Genomic DNA, 26,611 nt, shown 5'->3' on the forward strand with positions numbered 1-26,611 from the left:
TAATACATGGAATTACATAACATTACCATAGTGCATGAGCAGATCTATAAACAAAAATCTTCCATTTCCAGAGACAACTCCTGCGGCTACAACATGTGATTGCTAAATTAAATGATTTGCTATTCATTATTTATTTATTTATGCAACTTATTGGAGATACACTTTGGAGCTAATAGGAATACAAAAATGAACCAAAGGACAACGACCAAAGGAGAGCTCCAACAGCTAAATCATTGACATACAATGAAACCAACGTGTATTATGTAGGGCAGTCCTTTGAAGCAGTACGTAACTTGAAGGAAAAAAAAATCTCAGCTAATAGAGAGAATCTTTTCACAGCCATAACTGAAATACACGTTCTCAAGGACAAAACCGTAGTTAATTAAACTAATAGTAACTAGTAGTATCTTTTCAGGCTTAAAGAGGTTCCCGACCAGCTTCTGTATCGACAAAAGTGGGGTCGTACATCTCATATTCATAATCTGCGTCAAGGTCCTCCATTGTTCTGCCAAATACAAACTGCTTTGTTCCCATAGTTGTGAAAGGCATCAGACCAAAAGCTCTGGCAGTTTTTATCTCCCGGGCAATCTTTCTTTGAGCCTTGGCACTAATTCCAGTCTATATATGAGCAAAAAGAAAGAATAAGAAACATTTCACGTATTCGGTCATCAAAATTAGTCGATAGATTTGATTACGAACCTTGCTCCTCTTGATGAGGATTCCAGCCTCCGTGATGAAGTTAGCTAGGAACCTCACATTCTGTATTGCAAAATTGTCAAGCGTATAAATCAGATAACTCAGTTAAGAGTCAGAAGGTTCACAATGGGCCATAATTACAAGGCAATAATTGGGAGGAAGACACCACTTTTATTATTGTAACCAACATCTCAGTACTTGGAACGTGCTATTTAGTAACAATAAACTAACCAGCAGAGAAATTTGAGGCCAAAAATATAAAATAAGCAATATACATGCTCGAGGGTGTTTCCACAGATAGACACTGGGGTGCATATACGGATACATTTTAAAGCCATACATGGTCAAAGTGATGCAGAACCAAGAATACCAACCCTGAAATCAGCTTTGCGCAAAACTTCCTCTGTCGTAGTCTCAAATTCATCCCATTTTTTGGGCTTGCGAACTCCTGGTTTTTTAAGATCAAGATCCTGTAGATAATAATGAAAAGCTTAGAGGTGGAAATGACAGCACCATAGAGAATCCAGTGAAAAAGAGGAGAGGTTGAGTTATAGCGATAAATTAATGTCATCCATAACTTTGCTCTCGCCACAGAGAATGAAGCATCAATACAAGGTGTACAAGGAAATAAGCACTTAGAGCATACAATTCTAGCACAGCCCAAACATTTGAACGTTTGATGGAAGCTGTTGAAACGCCAACGGGTGCAAGATATCCAAAAACCATAGTGAGACATATCCTCCTATGGAAATGACACTCAAGATGCTAAAAGCATGCAAGAAATGCTACCTCATTACTCATACCTTGAGTTCATAAGTGCTCCCGGGCCAAAAGGTCATATCGGCTCTGTAAGCATAGTCATCTTTATCTACTTCATCAGGATCAAACTCAAAATATCTGGCAGCTTCCTTCAGCTTACCATCCATCCCATCTGATAATGTATCAAAACTCTCATCCAGACCATCAAGGATACTAGATCTATTTCCAGAACTGAACGTGGAGCCCGGACCAGATCTATCATAAGACTTTTCAGCCCTATCGAGCTTTCTGAAAAAGGAGTTTGGACTTGGCCTGTTTCCCGTATTATCACCAAAAATTCGTCTTTGAAAGTCTTCAGCAGACTCAAATGAGTTGGTGCTTTGCTTATCATCAGGGTCTGTGTAGAGACAAGGAAAGTTGTGTCCATTACCAGGGTGTAGATAAAGAGAAAATGGGTATACATGAAAAAGATGGTGATGACCAATGATGAAGAAGCACATAATTCCACACTACAGAAGAATCAGATTAAAGCTAGAGCGTCTGGAAGATAACATTAGCGATATCAATTAGGATTGTCCAATATGAAAGGCAGACAATTTACAAAGGATCAGTGTAGGACCATGTTAGAAGTCTTTCCATTGTCACTCACAGGATGCCCATTGTCATTGCGTCTTCAACGTGTTCAGCTGTTTATAACTCCTAAACAATTTTATTTTTTTGAGAAATTAACTCCTCAACATTTTTTCCTGAGTGATCTTGGAAGATGTATAATAAATAACCAAAATGAGACATCTACTGCCTGAAAATAGCATTGTCAAAGGCTAATTTAAGATGTGTCAAATTCCTGAAGTTCAAAAAAAAAAAAAAAAACTCAGGGAGGGTCTTTCGGAAACGGCCGTCCTACCTTGGTAGGAGTAAGGTCTGCGTACACTCTACCCTCCCCAGACCCCACGTTGTGGGATTTCACTGGGTTGTTGTTGTTGTTGTAGGGAGGGTGTTTCACGTAGCTTAAGTTGCGCTTCAGTGTAGGCAAGACAGTAAGTCGTGCGCCTCCTTGCGCATGAGTTCTAGTTGAAGCAAGCGGTACTAGAATATAAATATAACTGGCAAAGAGCTATATTAACCGTTAAGGAAAACATTATGAATAAATATGCTACTTTTTTATTGGATAGCACATATTTTTACCTTTTTTCTTCATTGTGCCTTTTTTTACTGAAGCCCACATTTCAACTGTGCTTTGTGCATAAGGCCCCAATAGACTTGGAACGCTTTTTAAAGCTTTTTGTCTTTGACATCATTGGGGATAACAAGGTTGGCAGTTAACTTTAGAAGATTGTTAAATATTTTTAAAACTTTAAGTCCTGGATGTTACTTATGTTATGCTGACAAAGAGACTATGAATCACCTTTTTTGCACTGCCGTCACTGATAAGCTTTGGAAATTATTTCTCAAAATGATTGGTCTCAAATGGTCCATACTAAGTCTACAAGTGAGCTGCTGAAGTGCTGGAACAAACATTGGGGAGCTTGAATATCCATATGGAGGGAAAGAAGTGCAAGATGCTTTGAATGCTTTATAGGAAGTGGCAATTCAACACCGAAAATCAATATGAATTGTATATTTTTATTTCATTTTTAGTGTACAGAGAGCTTTTTAGTAGATCCAATCTTTATTAGAGATTATAGAGTTCTTGTAAGATGAACAAGTACACCTTTTTGCTGTTTTGGACTGTAAATATGGCTCCAGCACAAGCCCTTGTGCTGATGATTAATATATTGTAACCTTTCTAAAATAATAAACCTACCTGAGACTGAGATGATAGCCTAAGGAAAGTCTCGTAAGTGACCCTTATTTGTCTTTTGTTCTCTGAGTTTTACTTTTCTTCCCACTTTTCTTGGACTTACATTTATGAGATGATTCACATCTTATTCAAACACTTTTCATCCAAGGAAATCAGACAAGGAGGATCTTCCACTTTAAAAGTCATAGCTTTAGTATTTGGCCTCCTCAACACTTTTTTGTTTCTGGAATTGGTATTTCTGTATTCACTGAAGCACCAAGAAAGTGCTTTTACAGATCTCGCACCTAAACGCCCATTCTCCTAGAATTTAAAAGTTATTCTCACACTCAGCTCATTCTTTTTATGCCAAAAGCAACAAGGAGAATTCTTGCTCGGAAACACAATAGTATTGTACACACTTTTTTGGAAAGATCGCGCTCGGAATTATTGGCAAGAATGTAATGGTTGTACAGAAGAGGGAGTAGGTCTGATTCCAACAAGTAGCCTTCAAAAAGTTTAAGGATAAACCAAGACAGGAAGAAGAGTAAGACAGGAGAATTTTAATATCATGCTACATCAATTTGTTAAACATCATATTATGGGTCTAGATACTTTAATGGCCAAAACTTTAGCTTATTTATCAGATTATTTTAATTATTTTTTTAATCAGAAACAGTTTAGAGGATATCCCTCAAGAGCATCTGCTAATATGCATCATCAAAGGTATTTTCTCCTGAAGCTTGGATATATTGCTCTTAGTTGAAATCTTCCATTTACTCAGGTCAAATGTTATACATTACATGTTAGAGAAATCATAGGTTCACAAGCAAGGAAAACCTCAATCTACTATTTTCCGTTTAGATAGTCTAATATTCTACATTAAATTGTGTGATCTACCCCTTTTATGGTCTGGGGAGGGATTGGGGTCGCTTTTGTTTAGGATTTTAGTCCATAACAAGGCTCAAAGATCTCCGGTTCGATTTGAAATGGATCAGGTATGGCATCCGTTTACGACGTGGGTGGGATTAGCAATTTTCTATATTCTGTTCAATGGTAGAAAATACACATCAGTAGGGGTATATGGGAGCACTCACAATGTAGAACTCCTACAAATTGACATCAAGACCTTGGAATGCCACTAAGGAACATGGAAACTAAGGATCAAGTCGAAAAAGGCCAAGAAGATCAAATTGGAAGCAGATTTCTTGGCATTCTCCTATCCGTGGCCATGATCCTCAACAGTGGACACGCTTTCAAAGCTGGAGGAATTCCATCCGTGACCATGCCTTGCAACAACAGTGGACAAGCTTGCATAGCGGGACTCATTCCATTCATGACCACAATTCACAACGGTGAGCACAATGACATAAATATATACGTGGCCACATTTCAAACTATCTGTGAACACTTCATGTGCTTCAGATTCGCATGGAGAGGAACCTTTTCGTGAAAGACATCAAATCTATGTCCACGCTTTGAAACAACCGTGGACTCTTTTTCAAGGCACATTCATCAAGTTGCCAGTTTTACAATTGCCAATTAAGGCTCATATGGCCATTTCTGCAACAGGTCTAACAGCCACTCCAATAAATAGTACTCCCTCCGTTTCAATTTATGTGAACCTATTTCCTTATTAGTCCGTGCCAAAAAGAATGACCTCTTTCTATATTTGGAAACAATTTACCTTTATGCAATGATTTATAGCCACACAAAATCTATGTGGGGCTCCTTTAACACCACAAGTTTAAAAGTCTTCCCTTCTTTCTTAAACTCTGTGCCCGGTCAAATGGGTTCACATAAATTGAAAAGGAGGGAGTATAATCTAGGGTTTATTCCTTAGTTAGCCAGTTTTTGGATGATAAAACGATTGTACTCCTTGTATAAGTGTTAGGGTTATCTCTCTTTGAACCTTGCTTGAATTTATCATTATATGGATTCCATTTACAAGTTCAATATCTTCTTCTTGATTGGTTCTAACTAGAAGTCTATTCCCCCTCCTTGTTTGTTGATTTCTTGTTATCTTGTTACTTCAAACATTTAAGATTGGTATCATTATGATTCTTGGATCCTCCTCAAGCTAAGGCAACTTATTTTATACTACTGGATGAATTGGAAAATAATGAATATTTCATGCCTATTTCCCCTCTTCAAATTAACAGCTATTGGGAAAAGGAGGTGACATTATATTCAATCAGCAAAAATGCAGTGTCCTATAAATTTGTAAACTACCAAGCAGATACTTCACTTTGAACATCAATTCAAAGTTTTTATCTTTTTGCATAAAAAAAAAAAAAAACTAAAACTTGCAGATTTTCAGTTATAAAAATAGCAAATTGACTATGGAATTTGATAGAGAACTGAAAAATAAATAGTCCTAGTACGTACCAAAATTTGGAAGTGCAGAAAAGGTTCTGAAAACTTGAGGAGAAGAAGAAGAAGAACGAGATAGGTAAGCATTTAAGACACCTCGGACAAGCTTCATCTTTGCCGGAGATGAAAAACGGGATTTGCCGACTTGATTTAGCATTTGGAAATTGGAACAAATAGTGTGTGTACTGTGTTAACTCAACTCTAAACACTATAAACTAAAGGGGTTTCAAAATGGGCTTTGGGCTGGGGTAAGTAATTGAGCTAGTTACATATCGCCAATTGCCCTTCTTTAAATTTTGCCCCTCATATTTAAAATCTTTAAATTTTGCCTTTTAATTAAAATTCATGGGTTTCAAGTTCGAACCCTCACACAGTTAAAATTTTAAAAAAGAAATCGCAAGGCAGAGTTTAAATTTCGCTATGCCCCCACTGGCATACACTTGTGAAGGAATTACCAAAGTTATGCCGGACCCGGCATACTTATGCCACGTCTGCCCATAAGGCATGAGTATGCCGGGGCAAAAATTAAAGACCAGCAATATGAGGGGCATAATTTAAAGACCACAAATATGAGGGGCAAAATTTAAAGACCACCCCAAAAGAAGGGCAATCCGCGCAAAAAAAAGTTACATATCTGACCAATGGCAATTCGCGCGAATGTCCCATCCTTGGGATGGTCTTTAAAATAGCAAAGTGGCCCTGATATCAAAAACACAAAAAAAAATTGGATCCATGACCTAATTTTGCAAGGCAAGGTTTCACAGAAACTATGCCTTATCAAGCAAAGTTACTTAGAAACTATGCTTGTTTGGCATAGTTCTGTAGAAACGAAGTTATGCCGGAAAACTTAATATCTACAGAACTATGCCGGACAAGGAATAGTTTTTGTTTAACTTTGCCCGACAAGATAATTTCTATGAAACATTGCCTTGCGATTTTCTATGAAACATTGCCTTATGTATAAAAAAATATAAAACGTAAATTGACTGAATAAATTAACTTTCTCGGTTCGATCGGTTATTTCAGTTTGGCCACCATTATATATGCCCACCCTTTTGCAATATTAACAAAATTAACAAGGAATTCAACCAAAAGGCAAAAGCTACAATGATTGAGAAGCTCTTTGGAGAGTAATAGTTTTAACATAAGTGGAAGTAAAATATATGCACTTTAATTTTTGCACTAAAGTCAGAGCTGAAATGAGAATGGACAAGACTGGTGCCCAAATGCAGTCTATTCATAGCTCAATATTATAGTCAAATGGCACGATAGAGGAAGTAGCACATAAAATTGAAATAAGATGGTAGAAGTGGAAGAATACTAGCTAAGCAAAAAGAAGATACTCCCTCTGTTCCATTATAAGTGATGTTTTTAACTTAAGCACGAGAAAATTATGAGTGTTTTTACTAACATACCCCTAATTAATGCCTAGAAAGAAAAAAAGCTACTTAATGATTTTTTATTATAAATAAGGGTAAGGTTGGAAAAACAAGATCAATTTCTTCTTCAAATCCTAAAACACCACTTATTTTGAAACAAAATGAAAAGCCTGAAACACCGCTTATTATGGAACGGAGGGATTACCTCACTAAGTGAAAAATGTTGTTCAGAATTGTTGTGAGACTTCCAATGTTACAACTTATAAGGGATTGCATATTGAGGCTAAAGTCCAACATAGCCACAAGATGAATATCGAAATGGATGTATGATCATATAAGGAGTCCGGAACCAAAATGAACTAAAAAAATACCTTTTGAATCAAAATATCCCAACAAAGTACCTTTTGACAGAAGTATCTTTAGCGCAATATTTTACTGCGCTAAAGCACTTAACTGTAACGGAACCGTTAAGTGCTTTAGCGCAGTAAAATACTGCGTTAAACCAAATTCTCTGCGCTATAGGAGTCCACCATTTTCCCAAAACAACTACTTATTACATTTTCACACTTTTTTTACGTAGTTTAGCCGTATATTAATCGTGCTTTGAGACTCTGGAACTTCAATATTTTATATAGAACCCTACTTATATTTGTACGATTAATAAGGTGGGCTCAATACTTCAAGGATACGCAAAAGTTTGAATTGTCGTTTTAGTGGTTGAAAAGTGCTTGAAGTCCTTTTTTGTTTGAAGACTTGTAGTCATTAGCTTTACGTTATTTATCTTTTAGGGTTTCGTGTTATTTTTAAATTAATGCTTAACTTTATTTCGAATGTGTCACCTTTTTTTTTATTATCAATTTAGGATGTGAAACTATAAACAATAATAAAGACTAAGATAATATTTATAAATATAAATAGATATGCAAAAAATATATAATATTTACGATAAACTGTACAACACTAATGTATATACACTATCGTGGATGGGTCCCACATGTGGTATGCCTGAGACTATCCTTAGGCCTAAGGCTCATACCATGCCCACCGCCCTCGCCATCGTCTTCATCGCCCTTTTTTCTCTTAATAACCGAGCGCTCTAAGTCATGATCATCTCCTCTTCCCCTGGCTCGTGCGCCCTTGACTAGAATATGCTTCTTCTTGGGATCTGGTCCCACTAGCATGGGCAGAACCTCATGCTGACTTGGGTCTGGAAACTCGACCTCTTCCTCGTCGGGAGTCGCCACCGCAGGCGCCGAAGGATGAACTTGAAAAGTATATAATAATTAGTACAATTTCTTATTTATATTGAATACATTAACGTTTGTTGAATAATCAAACCTGTGTATCAACGGGTGCCTGAGTAGGCTCTTGAGATGGGTCTGGTGCAGAATATGAGGTAGTCTCCTGGACGAGATGATGTTCGAAGTCCAAATAAACGTTATAAAAATTAAATAAATATTTACCTTATATTGAATAAAATTGATTTTAAGTAAAAATCTTACCTGCGCCTCGGTAGTCTCATGAGAAGACACCTCTGCCTCGGCAAGCTGATGAGAAGGCTCCTGAATGGGTCGCTCATGTGGACTCACTGGCGTCAAATCCTAAAATATGAAAAAAAAAAAAAAAACGAAATAATAAGTAACATACATATTTAAAATAAGTACTTTAAATAATCGAATATGTATTTTAAATATTGACCTTATATTGAATAAAACTAATTTTAATAAAAAGGTTACCTGTGGCTCGACAGTCACATGGGAAGACACCGTTGGCTCGACAGGCCCATGAGAAAACGCCAGAGTGGGTGGCTCTGCTGGACCCGCTGGCGCCGAATCAAAATATAAAATATTACTAAATAATGAGTAATATATATATTTAAAATAAGTAATTTAAATGAAAATAAAGTATTTTAAATACTAACCGGGATAAAAAAACTCATCGAAGTAAAGAATCCTGGCTCCCTCTAAATTCCTCACAGGCCGCTCATCAGCTAATGAAGAGCGTAACGCCGCCCAATCAACGTTATCACGCTCCTCCACGTATGCATTCTGGCTCGGCTGTGATGAAGACCCAGGTATCTCAGCAAGTAGGAGCGCTGGCGTAAACGTAGGCGAGACCCCAGGTGAGCTGCCACCGGCCTGGAATGGCTACGGATGGACTAGAATGGGAACGTCCTCTAGAATGGGATCGACCTCATCTGCCTCGTCTACCAGATGGTTTCCTCCACCACCAAGTCCTCTAGCAGTATCACGGCGTCCTCTACGCGCACAGCGTCCTCTGGCAGTATGGCGTCCTCCGGCAGCATGGCCTCCTCCTCTGGGAGCACCCGATCCTCCTCCTGGCGCTGGCTGATACTCAGTCTCTGGAACAGGCTCCTCCATGCGCCTAATCTCTCCTGCCTGCCGGATACCATCCTCGAATATCCGTACCATCTCTGACGCAAGCCCCGCAAGCCCAGGGTAAGGCATATGCTCTAACCCCAACATGCGTAATCGCTGTAAGGCCACTAGCTGCATTTGTGTTCAACAGTAAAAAAAAAGTTATTTTTTAAAACGTAACAATTAATGCAATTAAATAAATCTAAATACGATAAACTTACCAATGTCTCGTACTACCCCGCGAGTGCTGAGTATCCTACGTCCCTAGCGGGACGCAAAGCTAGGTTGCCGATCAATCGGTGTGTGATCTGATGATCCCAGCGCATGTAATCCTCAATGGGAGTTAAATGGCCGACCACCGCTAAAGTACCCAACCTGTTCTCCCAACGGTGGAGCTGGACAACCATGAATGCTAGAAAATCATAATCAACGGCAGCCCGATCGTCCCGCTGGTAGTGTCGGAGCTCATGACGGACGTCAGGGGGTATACTCTGTGTATGCCCAAACTGTCGTAAGACACGCTCGGGCATGTGGTCCTTTACGATGTCCAGGTGTATCAATGGACACCGCAACCTCCAAACCCCCTGACCTGCCCTACAAAAGGCCGACAAACCATCTAATATAACAGCGTACGGCGTCCATATAAATAGTTGCATAACATATAAATACAAATCAGTGATCACCAAGTAGAAAAGACGTTTAATTAAATTAATAATGTAAAGTTAAATAGTCTTACCGCATCATCCGTCATGTGATCAAGCTGGTCCCGGAATGGAAGAATACTGTGGTGCGTATCTACATCCCGGTCAAAGCCCGTTGTTCACCTCCTCGCATAAGGCATGTCAATCTCGAGGTGATGCATAGGTACGGGCTGAAAAAGCAGCATCCTCTCCCACGCCCATAACTGTAAGCGATATTATAAAATACGATTTTTTAGTACTCGTTTCAAGAGGTTTGTTTACATTAAAGGAACGCACACTTAAAATATTACCTAGAGAAGAGCAAAAAATCCACACACATCTCTGATAGCACCAATAGACGCTTGGCATAGACATCTGTAAAGATACGCCAAAACAGCACCGCCCCAGCTGTAGTCTCCCAAGCAGTCCAGATGCTCCAAGAAAACCAAATAACATAAACTGACAAAGGCATCCGATGAGTTCGGGAACAAGATGCCTCTGAATGTAATAAGTAAGTACAAACGGGCATGACGATCAACATCGTCCTGCTGGGTGCCATCCACAATCGGATCCAGACCCTTCAAATAAATGTAGTGCACTAAGCTGAACCCGACTCTGTCCCGATATCTGGGCCGCGGCATCAGGCACGAAGTGGGTGAGCCTAGTCAACTTTGTCACCCATGTTCGACCAGGAGGAGGCTCGTACCGAGTGTATAGTGGCTCTCCATCTACCTACAATCCAAAATGGACCTTGTAATCGTGGCCTCACCAGTGCGAAGATGGAAGGTATGTGTCTCCGGCCTCTACCGCTCAACCATGGCCGTAATGAGCGCCCAATCATGCTGTACCCGACCAATGGACACACAACGATAGATGTCGCCCTGAAACAATATCTTTAAGACGAGAGAGTGTGGGGGGGCTCGCGTAAAAGAGTCCACGCTCTCTGCAGCCTCCGGGGATGGAGCCTAGTCGATATCCCTATAGTACCAGCCCATAATAACTCTGACCTATGATTGCCTTGCAAAGACAATACTGATCTATCAGCGGGCCCCAGGTGAACAGCGGACCCCGGGTGATCATGGGGCCCCGAGTGATCATCGGGCCCAGGAAGAACATTCGGATCGATGAAAGAGTTCGGTCTGTACAAACTAAATTAGTCATTATTCTTGAAATGAAAGATAAATTATATTAACTAATTAATAATTTGTAGGGAATATGCGAATTATGTTGTATTATATCTTGTGAATAATTAACATGGGATAAATAATTTCACAAATAAATAAAATAGCAATGGCATAATTAACATAATTGGAGATTACTATATTTTGGGGGTATGTAGTCTCTATGTACGTGCGTTGCACGAATATTTCTTGTCGATTTTTATAATATTATTTATATTCTATTGATAAGAAACTTGGAAAAAAAATATGTACTTATTATCTTGAATACAATATTTATTTTGAATGTATAAATATTTATTAGATAGTCTTTTCCAAAAATTATTTTCACTCTCCAACCAAATATTGGAATAAAAACAATTATTTTCAACATGACTTTCGTCATATTAAATGTGCAGTAAATTTAATATGTGATAGTAAGGACACATATGTGATGGCAAAAACTTTTAAGTTAATTAGTTTTGAATTATGTGATGGCAAAGACTTTTAAGTTAATTAGTTTGGAAATCGAAATTCAGTAATAATATTTGTTTAGAACTCTATTTTGAATATGTGATATATTTTTAGTTGACCAAATAGCCAACACAACTATGATAAAATTAGACTAAAAGAGTATATACGTCGACCACATATTTTCCTACAAACTTTACATTTTTATCGTTAACTTATGTATTTATGAAAAGAAGAACTTTAACTATTATTTTTTAGATAATATTTTTTTATTTAACATATATATTCATGATTTTAAAATAATATAGACTAACAATTCATAATCATTTACAACTTGTTTGGATGGTTGTTACCTATAGTATTATATTATGTTGTTAGTTTAAATACAATGTTTGCTTTGATTGTTACTTTAATTTTATTGTATCGTATCGTAAAATCCATCGTTATGTAACGATGAAAGGTCCTATTTTATGTAACGACTGATTTAGTCCTATATAGTACAACACAATACGATACATTATGAAACAATACATAACAATCATCCAAACAAAGTGTTAACAAAATAATAATTCATTACCAATCAACTACTTTCAATTCATAACTATTATTTAACAACTAATTAATTCATAATCAATATTTAACAAATAATCAATTAACAAAATAATAATTCATTAACAATTAACAATTAACAATTAACAATTCATCAACAATTAACAATTCATAAATAATTAACAATTCATAAACAATTAACAAATTAACAACTCATAAACATATAACAACTTAATAATTCATAAACATTTAACAAATTAACAATTCATACACATTTAACAATTAACTAATTTGCCAAAAAAAAAAAAAAAACAGTTAAGTGGCAAAAGCCACTGCCCAGCCGATCAAACCAAAAAAAATATGAAATTTGATTTTTTTTTTTTGAAATTAACGACGATTAAATGTTAAACATGCGTACAATATAATGTATATAACAAATTAATAACTAAAGTTCATAGTAGAAAACCTTAATCGAAGATTTTTTGTAGAGTTGTGTTGATCGAGTTGTACGCCGCTTTTTCCCACAATTCGAGCTTAGAATCTTGCTCCTTGACTTGAATATACCAAGAATCTAAACTTTTCTGACGAAAATTAATAGAAAACGACGTTTTTTTTTTAAGTGGGGACCACCTTAAATCGCCTCCGATGGCGATTTTTAAATTTTTTAACGCCACTGGAGGGACCAGTGGTGGAGTCGATCGGGTGTTTATGGTGACTCCTATAACGCAGTAAAATACTGCGCTATAGGAGAGAGACAGTTTGGTTTAGCGCAGTATTTTACTATTTTACTGCGCTAAAGCACTTGTGGCTCCGTCACGGTTAAGTGCTTTAGCACAGTATTGCGCTAAAGGTATTTATGTCACCTTTTATTTATTGGGATATTTTGGTTCAAAAGGTTTTTCTTGGGATCATTTTGGTTCCAGACTCTCATATAAGACAAGTAAAATTAGAAATGATAAGGCTACAAAAAGTACACGTAATAAAAGTTGCTTGAGCTTATTTGAACACATTCTATGTAGACCTTCAAATGCAGCAAGCTGGCTGATGGGGGAAGCAACTAAAGCAGTTGCTTTGGGCCATCTCTAACCCACCTCCATTTTTACCTCTAAACTCCATTTTAGAGTCAAAAATGGAGGAATTTTGCTCCAACCCAGCTGCAAATTTGCCTCCATTTTAGAGGGTGAACAGTGTCACTCCAAATTTGGAGTGACACAACTCATCCACTCCATCACTATTTCCTATTATTTTATTATTATTTATTATTATTTAACCCTTTTAATTTATCATATTTTATATACCTAATTATGTTTATGTAATTTCTTTATAATATTAACTTTACATCTTAATTTTGGCGTATAACTTTGATAAATTAATTTTCGTGTATCTATTATTTTTATGTAAAATTGAAAGTTAATTTTATTATAAGTTATAATTGTATAAAAAAATATATAACCATCACAAAAATAAAAGGTGCAAATATAAAATATAAGATGTTGCTAAAATTGAAAATACATTAAATAAAAATACATTAAAATTGGAAATACATTAAATTAAAAATACATAAAAGTTGAAACTACATTAAATAATATAATAATTTAGTAGGAGGTAAGTCATTTCAGATACACCAAAATCATTAAAGAATTGAGTGAATGGGGCAGAGGATTGTTGTGGTTGTGGCTGTGGAAATTGTTGACTCCTTTTATCCATTATCCATTTTTGTTCTTGTCGCAAATATTCACGACGATTCGGATCGACAACAGAATCCATATCGATGAGTAAAAATTTATTTTCTTCTTTGAGTTCTTTTAGTCTCGAAGCTTCTTTTTTTTGCCTTTAAAGCTTCTTTTTTTGTCTCATTTGAATCTTTCATCACCTCAACAATCCGACTATTTTCAATGTGGACCATTTTCATATAATCTTCATCTATTTTTCTCTTAATTTTTGCTTTCTTCACCCCACTAGGTCGTTGTGATGATGTAGAATCACCTGCAACATCCTCATTTAAATTTAATGAAAATGATGATAAGTTAGGAGAAGATACAAAGGGTGGATTCGGGGTTGGAGTCTCAGACTCCGATGATATATTAGTATAGCCTTGTTTTTTTGCTTTTTTTCTTCCAGCATTGCCAACGTTAAACTTCTCAAAATCCTTCATTATAGCCCACACATGATCAAATTTAAAACCTTTTTTGAACTTCGGATCTTACATACGTAAATCGTTTGCTTGTGTAGTCTGCAATATTAAAAAAAAAATTAAGGAAAACAGTAAGTAAATATATACAAATAAAGTATAAGTAACTACAAAATAAATACTCACAATATCTTGATCTGAAGCACCACTAGGACGCAAATTTTCTACTTGACGTACACATCCATTTAATTTTTTTTACGGCCTTCTCAATCGTTTGAATTCGACATTGCAACGATTTTTTTGGTGCGAATCTCCCAACTCTCTAACTTTGCATTATTGTATCCATCTACGACTCGACCCCAAAAATGATCTCTGGATTGATTGACTCTCGTTATTGGATCTTGAAAAATATCTAAATAAATTCGGCATAATAAAACATCTTCATTTTTAGAGTATCCTGCAGATCGAGAGGACATTTTTTCAAGTGATTTTAGAGGAAGAGTGGATTATATGGATCTTGAGCGTGATCTTAATGCACCAATTCAAGATGCTTGGGAAGGTCCAGCTCCAACAGGAGAAATGGTAGTAGATGAAAATCACCGAGTTGAACAATTTTTAGGTCAACACAAAAAAAATTAAGGACAAAGATGCTCATTTTGCACTTCGTAATGCATTAATAGATTATTTATGGGAGCATACCAGAGGTGGAAGTTGAATATTTAAGTAGTATTTAAACTAAATTTTACCATAATGTAATATGTATTGAATTATCTCGTATCTCAATGATTTCACTTTTATTTGAATTATCCATTAATATGTATAATCTATAATATTTGCTTACAAATTATATTATTTAAAAATTTATGGTATAAAATAATTTTATTTTAAATGGTTATATAATAAAGAAATATGAATTATATGGGATGAATATGTTAAAAAAAATAGGATTTGTTTAATGGAAATAAGAAAATAAAATTTAAATAAAAGATAATAATATAATATAGAAGAGAGAGAAGAATATAAAAAGAAATATTCTTTTTTGGAGTAAAAAATGGAGTAATGGTTGGAGTTAGTTTACTCCATTTTGGAGTAAAGATTTGGAATGAAGGGTTGGAGATGGCCTTAGGCCTCACCCTTTTGGGCCCCAAATTTTACTCACAGTAAAATTATTAATATTTGTATTAAGAATTTTAAGTAAAAATGTACTCCATTTGTTTTAACTTATGTGACACAATTTTCTTGTTAGTCCGTTTTAAAAAGAATGACATTTTTATAGTTGAAAATAATTTAACTTTACACCTTTTCGTTTTACGCATTTTACCTTTAATGAGAAACTTTTATAGCCTACGCACATGTAATAAGACTGACAATAACTTTTACCTTTTAAGCTTTTAAAATTACAAGTTTTTTGTTTTTCTTCTTAAGTTTCGTGTCAAGTCAAAATATCTCGTAAATTGAAACGGAAAGAGTACATTCTTTATAAATTGATTATAAAACTTTTTTTTACAACTTTACATCACAAAATGCTAAAAATATAGAATTCAAATAAAACTAGATATTATCTTTTTCCAAAAGTTTAAGGCCTCTAATTATAGTTTGGCTTTAGGCCTCCAAACTTGTTGAATCTCCCGTGAAATGCACCAGTCAAAAAATGCAATATTATGGTGATTAAAGGTATTAAAAATGAACAAGATACACCTAAAATTGCACGATAGGAAGTTGGCTCAAAGCGAGCAATCTTTAGAATCAAATATTGAGCTGGCTAAGAAGATGACATAATGAAAGAAAAGGACCCATATTGGCAATACTAACTAGTTGAAGGTTAACCGTTTCCGTTAAGTTCACATCAAACTCGAGAAGATGAGCATGGAAGTTAGACAAACCTTAAATCACCTTTGACAAATTACTAATTATAGAATGAAATGGATCACAGTAGATATAGAAAATTCACATGACCCTAACTAGTTTGTAATTGAGACGTAGTTATTAATTGATTAATTAATGCATACCATTTCTTTTCCAATTTAGTCTTAAATGGAAAAAAAATACATTGGAAGAGACATATGTCCTTCCCTTTAACACCTCCCAATTCTTGACTATCAGAGTATTCCTTTTAGATTTTAGAATTACAAAACTTTTGAAACCGCGTTCGAAGATAACTAGTCAAAAACAGTAAACAACAGATCAACCAACTAATGGACGACATAGAAGTAACAAATCATCGTTCATGCATAATAATTTGGACAACAGTTGCCTATCAAAATGACATAACTTGTCATTTGAATAACATGAAGTACGCCATTGAATTTTGATCATCCAGATCAAACAAAGAGAAACAAAAAAAAAGTCATGTAAGTTAGACAAACCTTAAATCACCTTTGACAAATTACTAATTATAGAATGAAATGGATCACAGTAGATATAGAAAATTCACATGACCCTAACTAGTTTGTAATTGAGACGTAGTTATTAATTGATTAATTAATGCATACCATTTCTTTTCCAATTTAGTCTTAAATGGAAAAAAAATACATTGGAAGAGACATATGTCCTTCCCTTTAACACCTCCCAATTCTTGACTATCAGAGTATTCCTTTTAGATTTTAGAATTACAAAACTTTTGAAACCGCGTTCGAAGATAACTAGTCAAAAACAGTAAACAACAGATCAACCAACTAATGGACGACATAGAAGTAACAAATCATCGTTCATGCATAATAATTTGGACAACAGTTGCCTATCAAAATGACATAACTTGTCATTTGAATAACATGAAGTACGCCATTGAATTTTGATCATCCAGATCAAACAAAGAGAAACAAAAAAAAAAAGCCATGTATGTGGCTGCTGGGATTCGAGCCCAGGTCTCCACGGCCACAACGTGGAATTCTCACCACTAAACTACAGCCACAAGGTGTGAACGTAATTGTAATATTTATAACTAGTATCATTGATTATATTTACCAAAAAAATAAAGAATTTGGTTAGGAGTGTATATATCAAATATAATTATACATCATACAATATAGGGATAATTACGTGATGTAACTAACTACTACTATCTAATTATATTTAGTAGCTACAATTTCAATTAATTACATTCCATAGCTAATAGTTGTATCTTCATGACACTTAATAACTATTAAAATAAAATAAAGTAAAAACGAAAAAGGGAATAAAGAAAAAAGCATTGGAAATGTCAGTTCTTTGACTCTCTCTCTCTCTCTCTCTCTCTCTCTCTCTCTCTCTCTCTCTCTCTCTCTCTCTCTCTCTCTACTTGCCACCCTTCTTCTTCTTCTTCAACTATCTTCTCTCTCTAAAAATCTCCATTTCCTTTCTCTCTCTAAAAACACACACCCGTTTTCTTTCTCTCTCTAAAAATACACACAACAATTCTTTCGTTTTAGTTGTTTTTTATGTGTATTTTGTTAAATATCTTCTTTCATCTTTTTTTATTTTAACAAAAACATTTCTGAAATTATTAGGGTTCTTGAACAAGCTTTGATTTCGTTTTAGTGGCGGAGTTGTTGGTGAGGATAACGATGAAGGATAACAGCGGAGGTTGTTGGTGACGGCGATGTTTTCGTAGATCTGGTGGTGTCGGTGTCAGATCTGGACGGAAACAGTCACATGTGGCCGGAAGTTGTTGTATTCACGAATACGACGATTGTATTCACTTTTTTGAGCTTTTTTTTGTTAAATTTTTCGATAGTATTCATTTTTTAGGGTGTATTTGTTAGCATAAGCGTTGGTTGTTGTTGTTGTTGTTGTGAAATTTTCGTCAGATCTGGCCGGAACTAGTGGTTGGTGTTGTTGCATTCATGAATAAGACAATTGTATTCACTTTTTTGAATTTTTTTTGTTAATATTTTGGATTGTATTCATTTTTTTTAGGATGTATTTGTTAATTTTTGAAGTATATATGTTTTTATGTATTCAGTTGTGCTCGTTCTATTCATGAATACAACGAGCCCATTTATGAATACCGATAGTTATTTCATGAATACAATGAAAAAAGAAAAAAATTAGAATACAACGGAAAAAAAATGAATACAGCGAGAAAAAAAAAGTAGCTATGCCATATAAATATTGAAAATGCAGCTATGACAAATTTTAAACCCCCAAAATGTAGTCATTTATGTAAAATCCCCTACAATATATTCCATACATGTTCATTTGGGTTTTTATACCAGCAACGATTTCCTATGAAGTTTGAAAATAGGCCAAACCCATCAACGGTCCCTTGTAGTTATCAAGATTTTTCACTTAAACACCTCAACTTAGGGGTGTTTCTATTGAGCACTCAGACTACATCGAATTTGCTCCAATTAAACATTTTTTTAACAATTAGCTAAAATTACAAAGTATGTGTAATTCACTCGCGGTGACATGGCATGATGACTAATCAAAAAAGGACATGTGGCGTTTGGGTCCTGAATAGTAATTAAAAATAAATTATAAGAAAAACTATTTTTCAGTAAAAAAAAAAAAATGTATTTACTAAATGTTAGACGCCCGGCTAAAGGAACTCCAAAACTTCTTGAGGCCCGGTCCTTTATATCTACTTCCTAAAAAGTTTTTTTGTTTATGCTTGGCCATAAAAACAACACCATAACAATTTTAAGTGTTAAATACAAGCAAGACAGCAACAAGACTTAAAAGGAAAAGGACCAACTTCATTCATATATTTCAAGGGCGAGGAACATCCCGACAGTTGCATACCAAAAAAAAAAAGAAGAGAAAAATATAAGAGCTTGTAACCGACTATCCTTGAGAAGCTCCGAAAACATCAGCTCGGATGTCGCAGGCCTACGAGCCGGTAACAAAATGTCGTAGGTATTCCTCTAACGTACCATTGAACCGCTCCATCTAGCCGTCAGATTGTGGGTGGAAACTTGAACTGTGGCTTAACTTGGACTCGAGGCACTTAACGAGCTAAGTCCAGAAGTTGCTAGTGAAGCGAGAGTCGTGATCACTAACAATGTCCTTAGGCAGGTGTAACGACCCGTTAGGTCATTTTGTGATTTTTACCTCTTTTCCCCTAAATGACTATTCCATTAGCTTTCTTGTGGTATATTTGACCTGCAGGGATGGGTGACGCGATTCCGAAGGCATTTGGGCGAGTTTTGGGTAAGAAAAAGGACTTTTGGAAATTCTTAAGTTAATGAAGGGAATTGGTTGACCAAAGTTAATAACAGGGGTAAACGAGTCTTTTTCAAACTTTCATCTATTTCATTAGGTCCGGAATGTCGTTTATGACTTAGACAAGTTTAAGTCATAGACAAGTTTTGTCCACTCACAAAACTTTAAATATTTTCCAAGTAAAATGCATGTCCAAGCACAATTTCAAGTTCCAAAATTACAATTTTAAAAACTCAAATTTTTAAGTTTCAAGTTTTAACTTTAGAATCTATGGCCAAACGGTAGCTTAAGGAATGAGAAGTTAAATGAGAGGGGATCTAAACGAAGGTTTCGTGGTGTAGTTGGTTATCACGTCAGTCTAACACACTGAAGGTCTCCGGTTCGAGTCCGGGCGAAGCCAATTAAATTTTTCCCACGTCTTCGCTTTTTATTAATATCCGGGGAAAAAAACAGCTGAGAGAACTGACTTTTATATGAAGTTGACTCTCCTTTCAACTCTGATTCTTCCTTTTTAAGTACTTGAGTGAGTTCCTAAGTTGATTTTGTGAAAATATAATATATATTTTTTCCATGTTTTTGCTTTATACGTTCAGTATCCTAAATCCACTGGCCAATTAATCCAAATTCGAGCTGCCCACTAAAGGGAAAGCATTTCCTATTGGAGAAATGACATCAAGTTAAGTGGTGGAGCCAAAAAAAAAATAAAAAAATTGCCTTTGTGACCTAAAACAATTTTTGAAAAATCTATCACTAGGAGATTCAAAAGTTAATATATGTACCGAAAAAAAAATTGCTCTATTTGCACAATATAATTTTTCAAGGAACGATTCATTTGAATCCCCTCCCTTAGTGGTGGCTCCGCCACTAATCGCGTAGCCGCTTTTACAACAGTTGTTTGAAACATTTCCAAAGTATTTAGAATTTAGCCATGTTGTTGTTGGGCTTCTTATCCCTCTTCCTGCGTTAACTTCAGAGGTTCTTCAAGTTTAAAAAAAATACAAAGAAGGATAAAGCGCTAATTGCAGAATGCGTTGATGCTGAAATCTATTGTATACTAGTCAACATAGCTCCTACAGTATCAATTGCTCCCTCTGCCTTTGCCTTGCCTATAAACAATTCAAGCCTTATTTCAGCAAGCAGTATTTCATTGCAAAGTTACTCCATTGTTAAGCATGCTAAAAATTAGCGTATTATGGAGATTCATTAAGTTTCCGGAGTATGAGTGCGTGACTTGTTATAATTGATCCCTTCACTCTGATAATGTTCAGAAATTGAGGGAGATTGAATATGAGATTGTCGAACCTGGAACACAGTATGCCTCCTGAATCCATAAAGTAACTATTTTGGCATCGTTGCTAAAGTCTAATGAGTTTATGATAGGCAATATGCTTACAATCAGAACTTAATCTGAGAGAAACCAAAAGTCACCACAGGCAAGAACCCCTTTGATGTCAAACAACGACTAGAACAATGTACTTCTTTCGGTCCTGTTTAAGGAAAAATTGAACAAAAGAAAAGGTCGCAAGAGAATGTGCATGTGCATATATCCTTACATGCTCAAATGAATATATTATGCAGTTGTATACAACACAATGAAATGGTACACAAATAAAGACAATATCGGATTAATAGGACCAAAAATGCAGAAAGTAGTAATACATTATGGTCATTAAAAGTCCAAATGTAAGCTAAAAGTTTGTAACCTCAAAGAATAATGGTCCTCAGAACAGTTTGTTCTGTTTCCTGCACTCCTTTTTTCTTTTACATGAGAGGCAATTAACCAATCCTGTTTGTAATGGTACATACATCAACTAGTTTCAGAGAGAAATTCTTCCAAAAAGTAATTTGGATGAAATTGATTTTGGAAGGGAAAAGAATTACCGCTAGAAGTTGTGGCATCTGCTACTCTTAGAGGAAACCTCCATCAGTCCATTTTCCACCATGAACAACATGTTTATTATTGGATGCACTTTGGAAATTATCATATCCATCATCATCCTTACCATCATCCCAACCAGCCCAGCCATCATCATTACTTGATGTGGCCCCTTTTGTAGAATTTTCTTTCCTGTTGTCTTTACTATCCCAATCATCCCAGGAACTCGAGCTGACAGAATTGGAATGCCTACCAGATGATTGCACTCCTCCAGAAGAATTCCATCCTTTAGACGCCTGATTGGATTCCTTGTAAAAACCGTTTTGTTGATTTTGACTTCGTTGCCAACTATCGTCCCTCGGGTTTGGACCCTCAGCAAATTCCTCAACCTTTTGCGAAGCTAAAGCCAAGACCCCCTTCATGATACCCCAGCCCTTCTGTCCAATCTCAGTTGTTTTTGTTGCGACAACATTGACTGTTTCATTCACCTTGTAATCATAACCACCCTCTGACACCTGTAAGAGTCGGATTACACAAGCATCTAACTGAACATTAATAAATCCCTGCCTCTTTGTCCAAAAACTAGAAACACTAGAGTTGAAAATACAGGCTGTATGACCAAAAACTTAAACGAAGACTGGAAAAATACACAACTATCAGTACTTTGAAAGAAAGAGAGGACACGCAATTAGTAAATTGAAGAATAATATGCATTTGATAGAAATCTCACCCCTATGAGCATTGAATAATCAATACAGACTCTTAAGTGATTGGAGAAGGATCAAATACAAACTAACCTGGAACTTCAGCAGATGACAACTCCAACTCAGAATATAAAATAACAGAAATATATATATTTTTTATTTTCATTGCAACCTTTCTTCCTATGATGCCAAGTTCCATAAACTCCTACGTCACAAATTTTGGTTTCAAATATTACAATTTAACTGTACTGTCTTCTTTCTCATTTCAAGATAAGAGGGCAAAAGACTAATTATACAGATGCTCACTTTCATATAGAGTAACTCCCAAGACAAGAAGTTCTACCATTAAGGGTTATAGCTAGAGAGGTGGAGAAAGACTCATAATAATGTGGAGGAAAATTTTGGTTATGATAAAATGCAACAAAAATTGCTTCTTTTTCATGCTTTCAGTTTCCTCTAAGGGCCATCGCTATCCTTCGGGTGCGCACAGGGTAAACCCCGCTCCTGTGCAATAGCCCAAAATCACACAAGAGAGATAACCCGCACTAGGCAAGCCCCGTGCGACGAGCTTGACCCAGAAGGCAAATCCCTTGCTGTCGTAGGCAGGGGGTTTCGAACCTGAGACCTCCATTATGGAAGCCCCTAAGGGCCATTATAGTGAAAGACTATCTTGAATCTGTACTTCCTAAGGAGGATCCACTTAGCTAACTAAATTAACACTTACAAGGCTAAGCACTTCCAAAACTCTCTCGCATCTTATTAAAGATATTCAAACTACACCATATGCATAGATCGTTATGGTTTATTAGAGCGAATAGGTCCTGTTCTAATCGATGATGCCAAAACATCTTATAAATTTGTATGGTCTTAGGGTGTCTCAAGGGGTTAAACTAAGAAAAAGTTTGAGAAGATATCAAATTGCTATTAACCCAAAAAATTTCAGGCTTAGTAGATGTAAGGTTTACAAAAAAAATGTAAAACAGCATGAGCATGTTTTTACTCAGTCTATCTTATCTCCTTCTAATAGCTATCCAAATTCCGTCTGATCTCATGGAAACTACACTAATAGGCTAAAAGTATTATGAAGAGCATAACCCAATTCTCCTATTTACTAAACCAAATCTTGAACAGAATCGGAGCATTATGTGGTCCGGCCTTGTCCAGGTCCAAATGAAAGGGTTAATAAGATATCAGGATTCGATTCTATAAGATCCCACATAAAATAGATATATAAGGCTATCTATATACACAATAATGGTCGACCAAATAATATTCCAAAATTACATGTGTGTGCGCGCATGTGTGTGCGTGTGAATCATGTAGAAGTCCCAACCTCTTACAAAAATATAGGTTGATGATTGTGCAAATGCGATCTTCATAGTTTCGCAAATTTTTAAACTTCATATGGCCATCCATTACTTTTATTTGGGTCATCACCTATATTAGTAATCATTACCTCGAAGCATAATGCTCTGTGACAGATTACTTAGGACTTGAAATTTACCAAAACAAAGTGAAGTTTATAATGCTACTTGCCGATTCATTAAATTGGAAGCATCGGATCATTCCTTTGATCAATTATAAACCCTTGGACTTGAAAAGGCCAACTCTCCCATTCTTTTTTCCAGTCATTCAAAACTCCCTTTTTCTACATGTATCTTCTTCTTCCTTATTTTTTACATTTCTCCACGACAACCATGAATCCTCCATACCGTAAACCCTAGCACTCACTTACTTTCATCAGAACCCCAATTTTATTTAATAAAGTCGAATCTCTCTACCTCCTAATAAATAATCTAGATTTCATTTTTCAAGAATCAAAATGGATCGACGAATAACTGTAAGTCCTATATTTGGATAAAGCAAAATTCCCTCCTACACTTGGGTATTAACCATGAAGGCATCTCCACAAAATTATAAGATTAATAGACCTTCAATTTAGTATAAAAAGTCAATTCAAAGTACCTTAGAGCCCAACTCCTTGGTCCCTGCTTGAACAACGGTTGCAGCAGACTGTGCCGCTGAGGCTGCTATCATAGATAATCTACCGAATCCCTGCACATATCAAGCAACAATCTCATCAGCTTTTCAATAAACGAGTTTAACTCCTATATACCGATGGTGTCATGTTTTACAATATCAGCTTATCTTAACAAATAATAATAGATAATTGAGAAAATAAGATATGTAACATGCTACAACAGGCGAACCTGAAGAGGTCGTTTGGTTGGGTGTATTAGATAGAATAATGTTGGTACTAAATTTTAGTACTTTGGTTGCAAATTTAAGTCGGGTACAACTAATACCAGTATTACTTTTACACCCTATTCAGTATTGTTCCTATATATAGTAAACCATGGCATTAACAATACCAATACTATTCCTATTTAAGTACACCTATTCAGTACCATTTCGAAATTATACAATGCATGTTATTGAATACGACAAACCAAACCAAACAGACGATAAAAAATAATCTCAGCATTACTGACCCCATCATTACTAATACATCCTATTCAGTACTATTCTTTATACACTCTACCAAACAAGGTATTGCAAAAAATAAATTCACAGAGTCAATGAATAAAAGTTAAATCCTACACACAATTAGCAACACAAGCTATAATTAGCTCAATCTTTATACCTGAGTAACAACAGAAAGAACATCGCCTTGCGAATTATTGTTACCATTATTATTCCTCGGCATTGGACCAGGACTCGATCCAAATCCAACATACTTCCCTCCTTGAGAAGGCGGTAGCCCTTCCGGCCTGGAATCGTTCTCAGCCATTTTCCTAGCAAAAAAATTATCCTTATTCGCCGCAGACGCCTCATACTGCGATCGCGTAACATCATCCGTCGATCTCGACCTAGCTGGCCCACCACCACCACCTCCACCACTCCTAAAATCACTCACTGTCATATTTCTCCTCATATTACTATTATTATTATTGCCCCCACCATCATCAAAATTATCCCAATTATCCCAACCAGAATTATTACCACTCAAAGGAGGTTTACTATTACTGCTCTTATTGTTACCATTTACACTTTCCTTAACAACAGGTGGGTCCCGCCAGGGTTTACCCTCAGCTAAGGTTTGAATCCTATCACGATAAATACTAGCAGCTTTCGTATTGTACTTGGTAACGATATCAGTTTCCTTTGGGATGCCGTATGGAGCCATGAATTTATTCAACTTATCATTACCACCAAGTTCCATTTTCCTTAACTGGATCTCGGACCATGAGTCCATAGTAACAGATCGGACGAATGAGATGTGGACACCTAAGCCACGGTGTTTACCAGAACATTCTAAACACATGAAAACACCGTAGGAAACAGAGGCCCATTGGGGGTTTTTTTGAGAGCAATCCACGCAGATTTTGTTGCCGGGTTGGGCTTGGAGATCTCGGAGACGACGTGATGAAGACATTGGATTGGGCCGGATCCGGTTCGGGTATTGGTGAGGATTCGGATTTGGTGGAGAGATCGGGAAAGGGAAAGATGGAGTGATCAGATCATGGGAAGGGAAAGGGCCGACATAGGCAGAAAATGGAAGAGGTGGACAACGGCTGCTTTACAAAATATTTTTGTTCTGGTACATCTTTTCATTTCTTAAAAGATTTGGAGTACTATTTTAAAAATGATTTTTGGAACTCGCTGTGCACTTGCAAAACGAGATTTACGCGTAAGCTTTGTTTTGTGAAGCTGACATCCTATACTAGGAGTAGGATAAAAAAGAAAATGGACAAGCCACATCAAATTGATAATTTAAGTTAAATTAAAAAAGAAATTCTATTTTTTACGTGGATTGCTCTACATTTGGGGTGGTCTTAATTTTTGCCCTTCAAATTAGTGGTCTTTAACTTTTGCCCTTCGTCTAATACCCTGCGGTTGTGAGTTCGAATCCCAACTCAGTAAAACAAAAAAAAATCGCAAGCCAGAATTTTGCAAATTCTGTCCATGTGCAAATTCTGCTTAACTAAAATTCTGCCTGAAGGACAAAAGTTAAAGACCACCATTTTGATGAACAAAAATTAAAGACCACCCCAGCAAAGGGCAATCCTGAAAATTGCCCAAAGAAATTCGATTAGTGGTTTGGTTTGATTTGATTTGATATTGAAAAAAAAAACGACCATAATTGGTTTGGTTTTAACAAAAAAAAAATATCGAATCGAACCAAACCAACCTGACATTACACGTATACAATTTGTTTTAAAAAAAAATTATACATAAAAACATTTATATGTAACGTAATTATAAATATTTCTCAGATGTTTTCATAGTTTTTGTCTTTTCACATATTATTTCAAGTTTGGACTTAAAATTTTGAATGGTCCGATAAGTTTTATAGCCCATATATATTAGTGACTCAAATAAAGCTCAATACTAATGCTAACAAAAGAAATTCAATTCTAACACTAGGAGTAACAGTAATATTGAATATCTATTCTTAGTTTTGCATTGGTTTAGACAGTGAAAATACATAATTTAATTTAGTTTTTCTTTAATACTATTTAGGCATGTAATTAATAC

The 26,611-nt window shown here is 35.8% G+C and overlaps 2 protein-coding genes and 2 non-coding genes across 5 annotated transcripts; 1 reads left to right on the forward strand and 3 right to left on the reverse strand.

Annotated features, from left to right (window-relative positions):
* Positions 1-212: 212 nt before the first annotated feature.
* On the reverse strand, positions 213-5,799 carry LOC132607051 (uncharacterized). The gene is made up of 5 exons (XM_060320843.1): positions 5,621-5,799; positions 1,500-1,852; positions 1,071-1,166; positions 700-759; positions 213-618 (listed from the first exon to the last, which is right to left on the reverse strand). The coding sequence occupies exons 1-5, from the start codon at positions 5,760-5,762 to the stop codon at positions 418-420; spliced, it is 852 nt and encodes a 283-aa protein (XP_060176826.1). The 5' UTR covers positions 5,763-5,799; the 3' UTR covers positions 213-417.
* An 11,390-nt stretch (positions 5,800-17,189) lies between these two features.
* On the reverse strand, positions 17,190-17,261 carry TRNAH-GUG (transfer RNA histidin (anticodon GUG)). Its single transcript has one exon. It is a non-coding gene; the product is annotated as a tRNA-His (tRNA).
* Positions 17,262-19,818: 2,557 nt separating this feature from the next.
* TRNAV-AAC (transfer RNA valine (anticodon AAC)) lies at positions 19,819-19,892 on the forward strand. The gene has a single exon. It is a non-coding gene; the product is annotated as a tRNA-Val (tRNA).
* Positions 19,893-21,014: 1,122 nt separating this feature from the next.
* Positions 21,015-25,748, reverse strand: LOC132607052 (ADP-ribosylation factor GTPase-activating protein AGD7-like). Of its 2 annotated transcripts, XM_060320845.1 has the most exons (4): positions 24,717-25,748; positions 24,038-24,127; positions 21,374-21,883; positions 21,015-21,278 (listed from the first exon to the last, which is right to left on the reverse strand). In XM_060320845.1, the coding sequence occupies exons 1-3, from the start codon at positions 25,506-25,508 to the stop codon at positions 21,401-21,403; spliced, it is 1,365 nt and encodes a 454-aa protein (XP_060176828.1). In that variant the 5' UTR covers positions 25,509-25,748; the 3' UTR covers positions 21,015-21,278; positions 21,374-21,400. The 2 variants fall into 2 exon arrangements, with proteins under 2 accessions (XP_060176828.1, XP_060176827.1); XM_060320844.1 differs by having other exon boundaries at positions 21,015-21,883.
* Between the last annotated feature and the right edge of the window lie 863 nt (positions 25,749-26,611).

The sequence above is a fragment of the Lycium barbarum genome, chromosome 8, assembly GCF_019175385.1.
Source record: "Lycium barbarum isolate Lr01 chromosome 8, ASM1917538v2, whole genome shotgun sequence".
Taxonomy (NCBI): Eukaryota; Viridiplantae; Streptophyta; class Magnoliopsida; order Solanales; family Solanaceae; genus Lycium; species Lycium barbarum.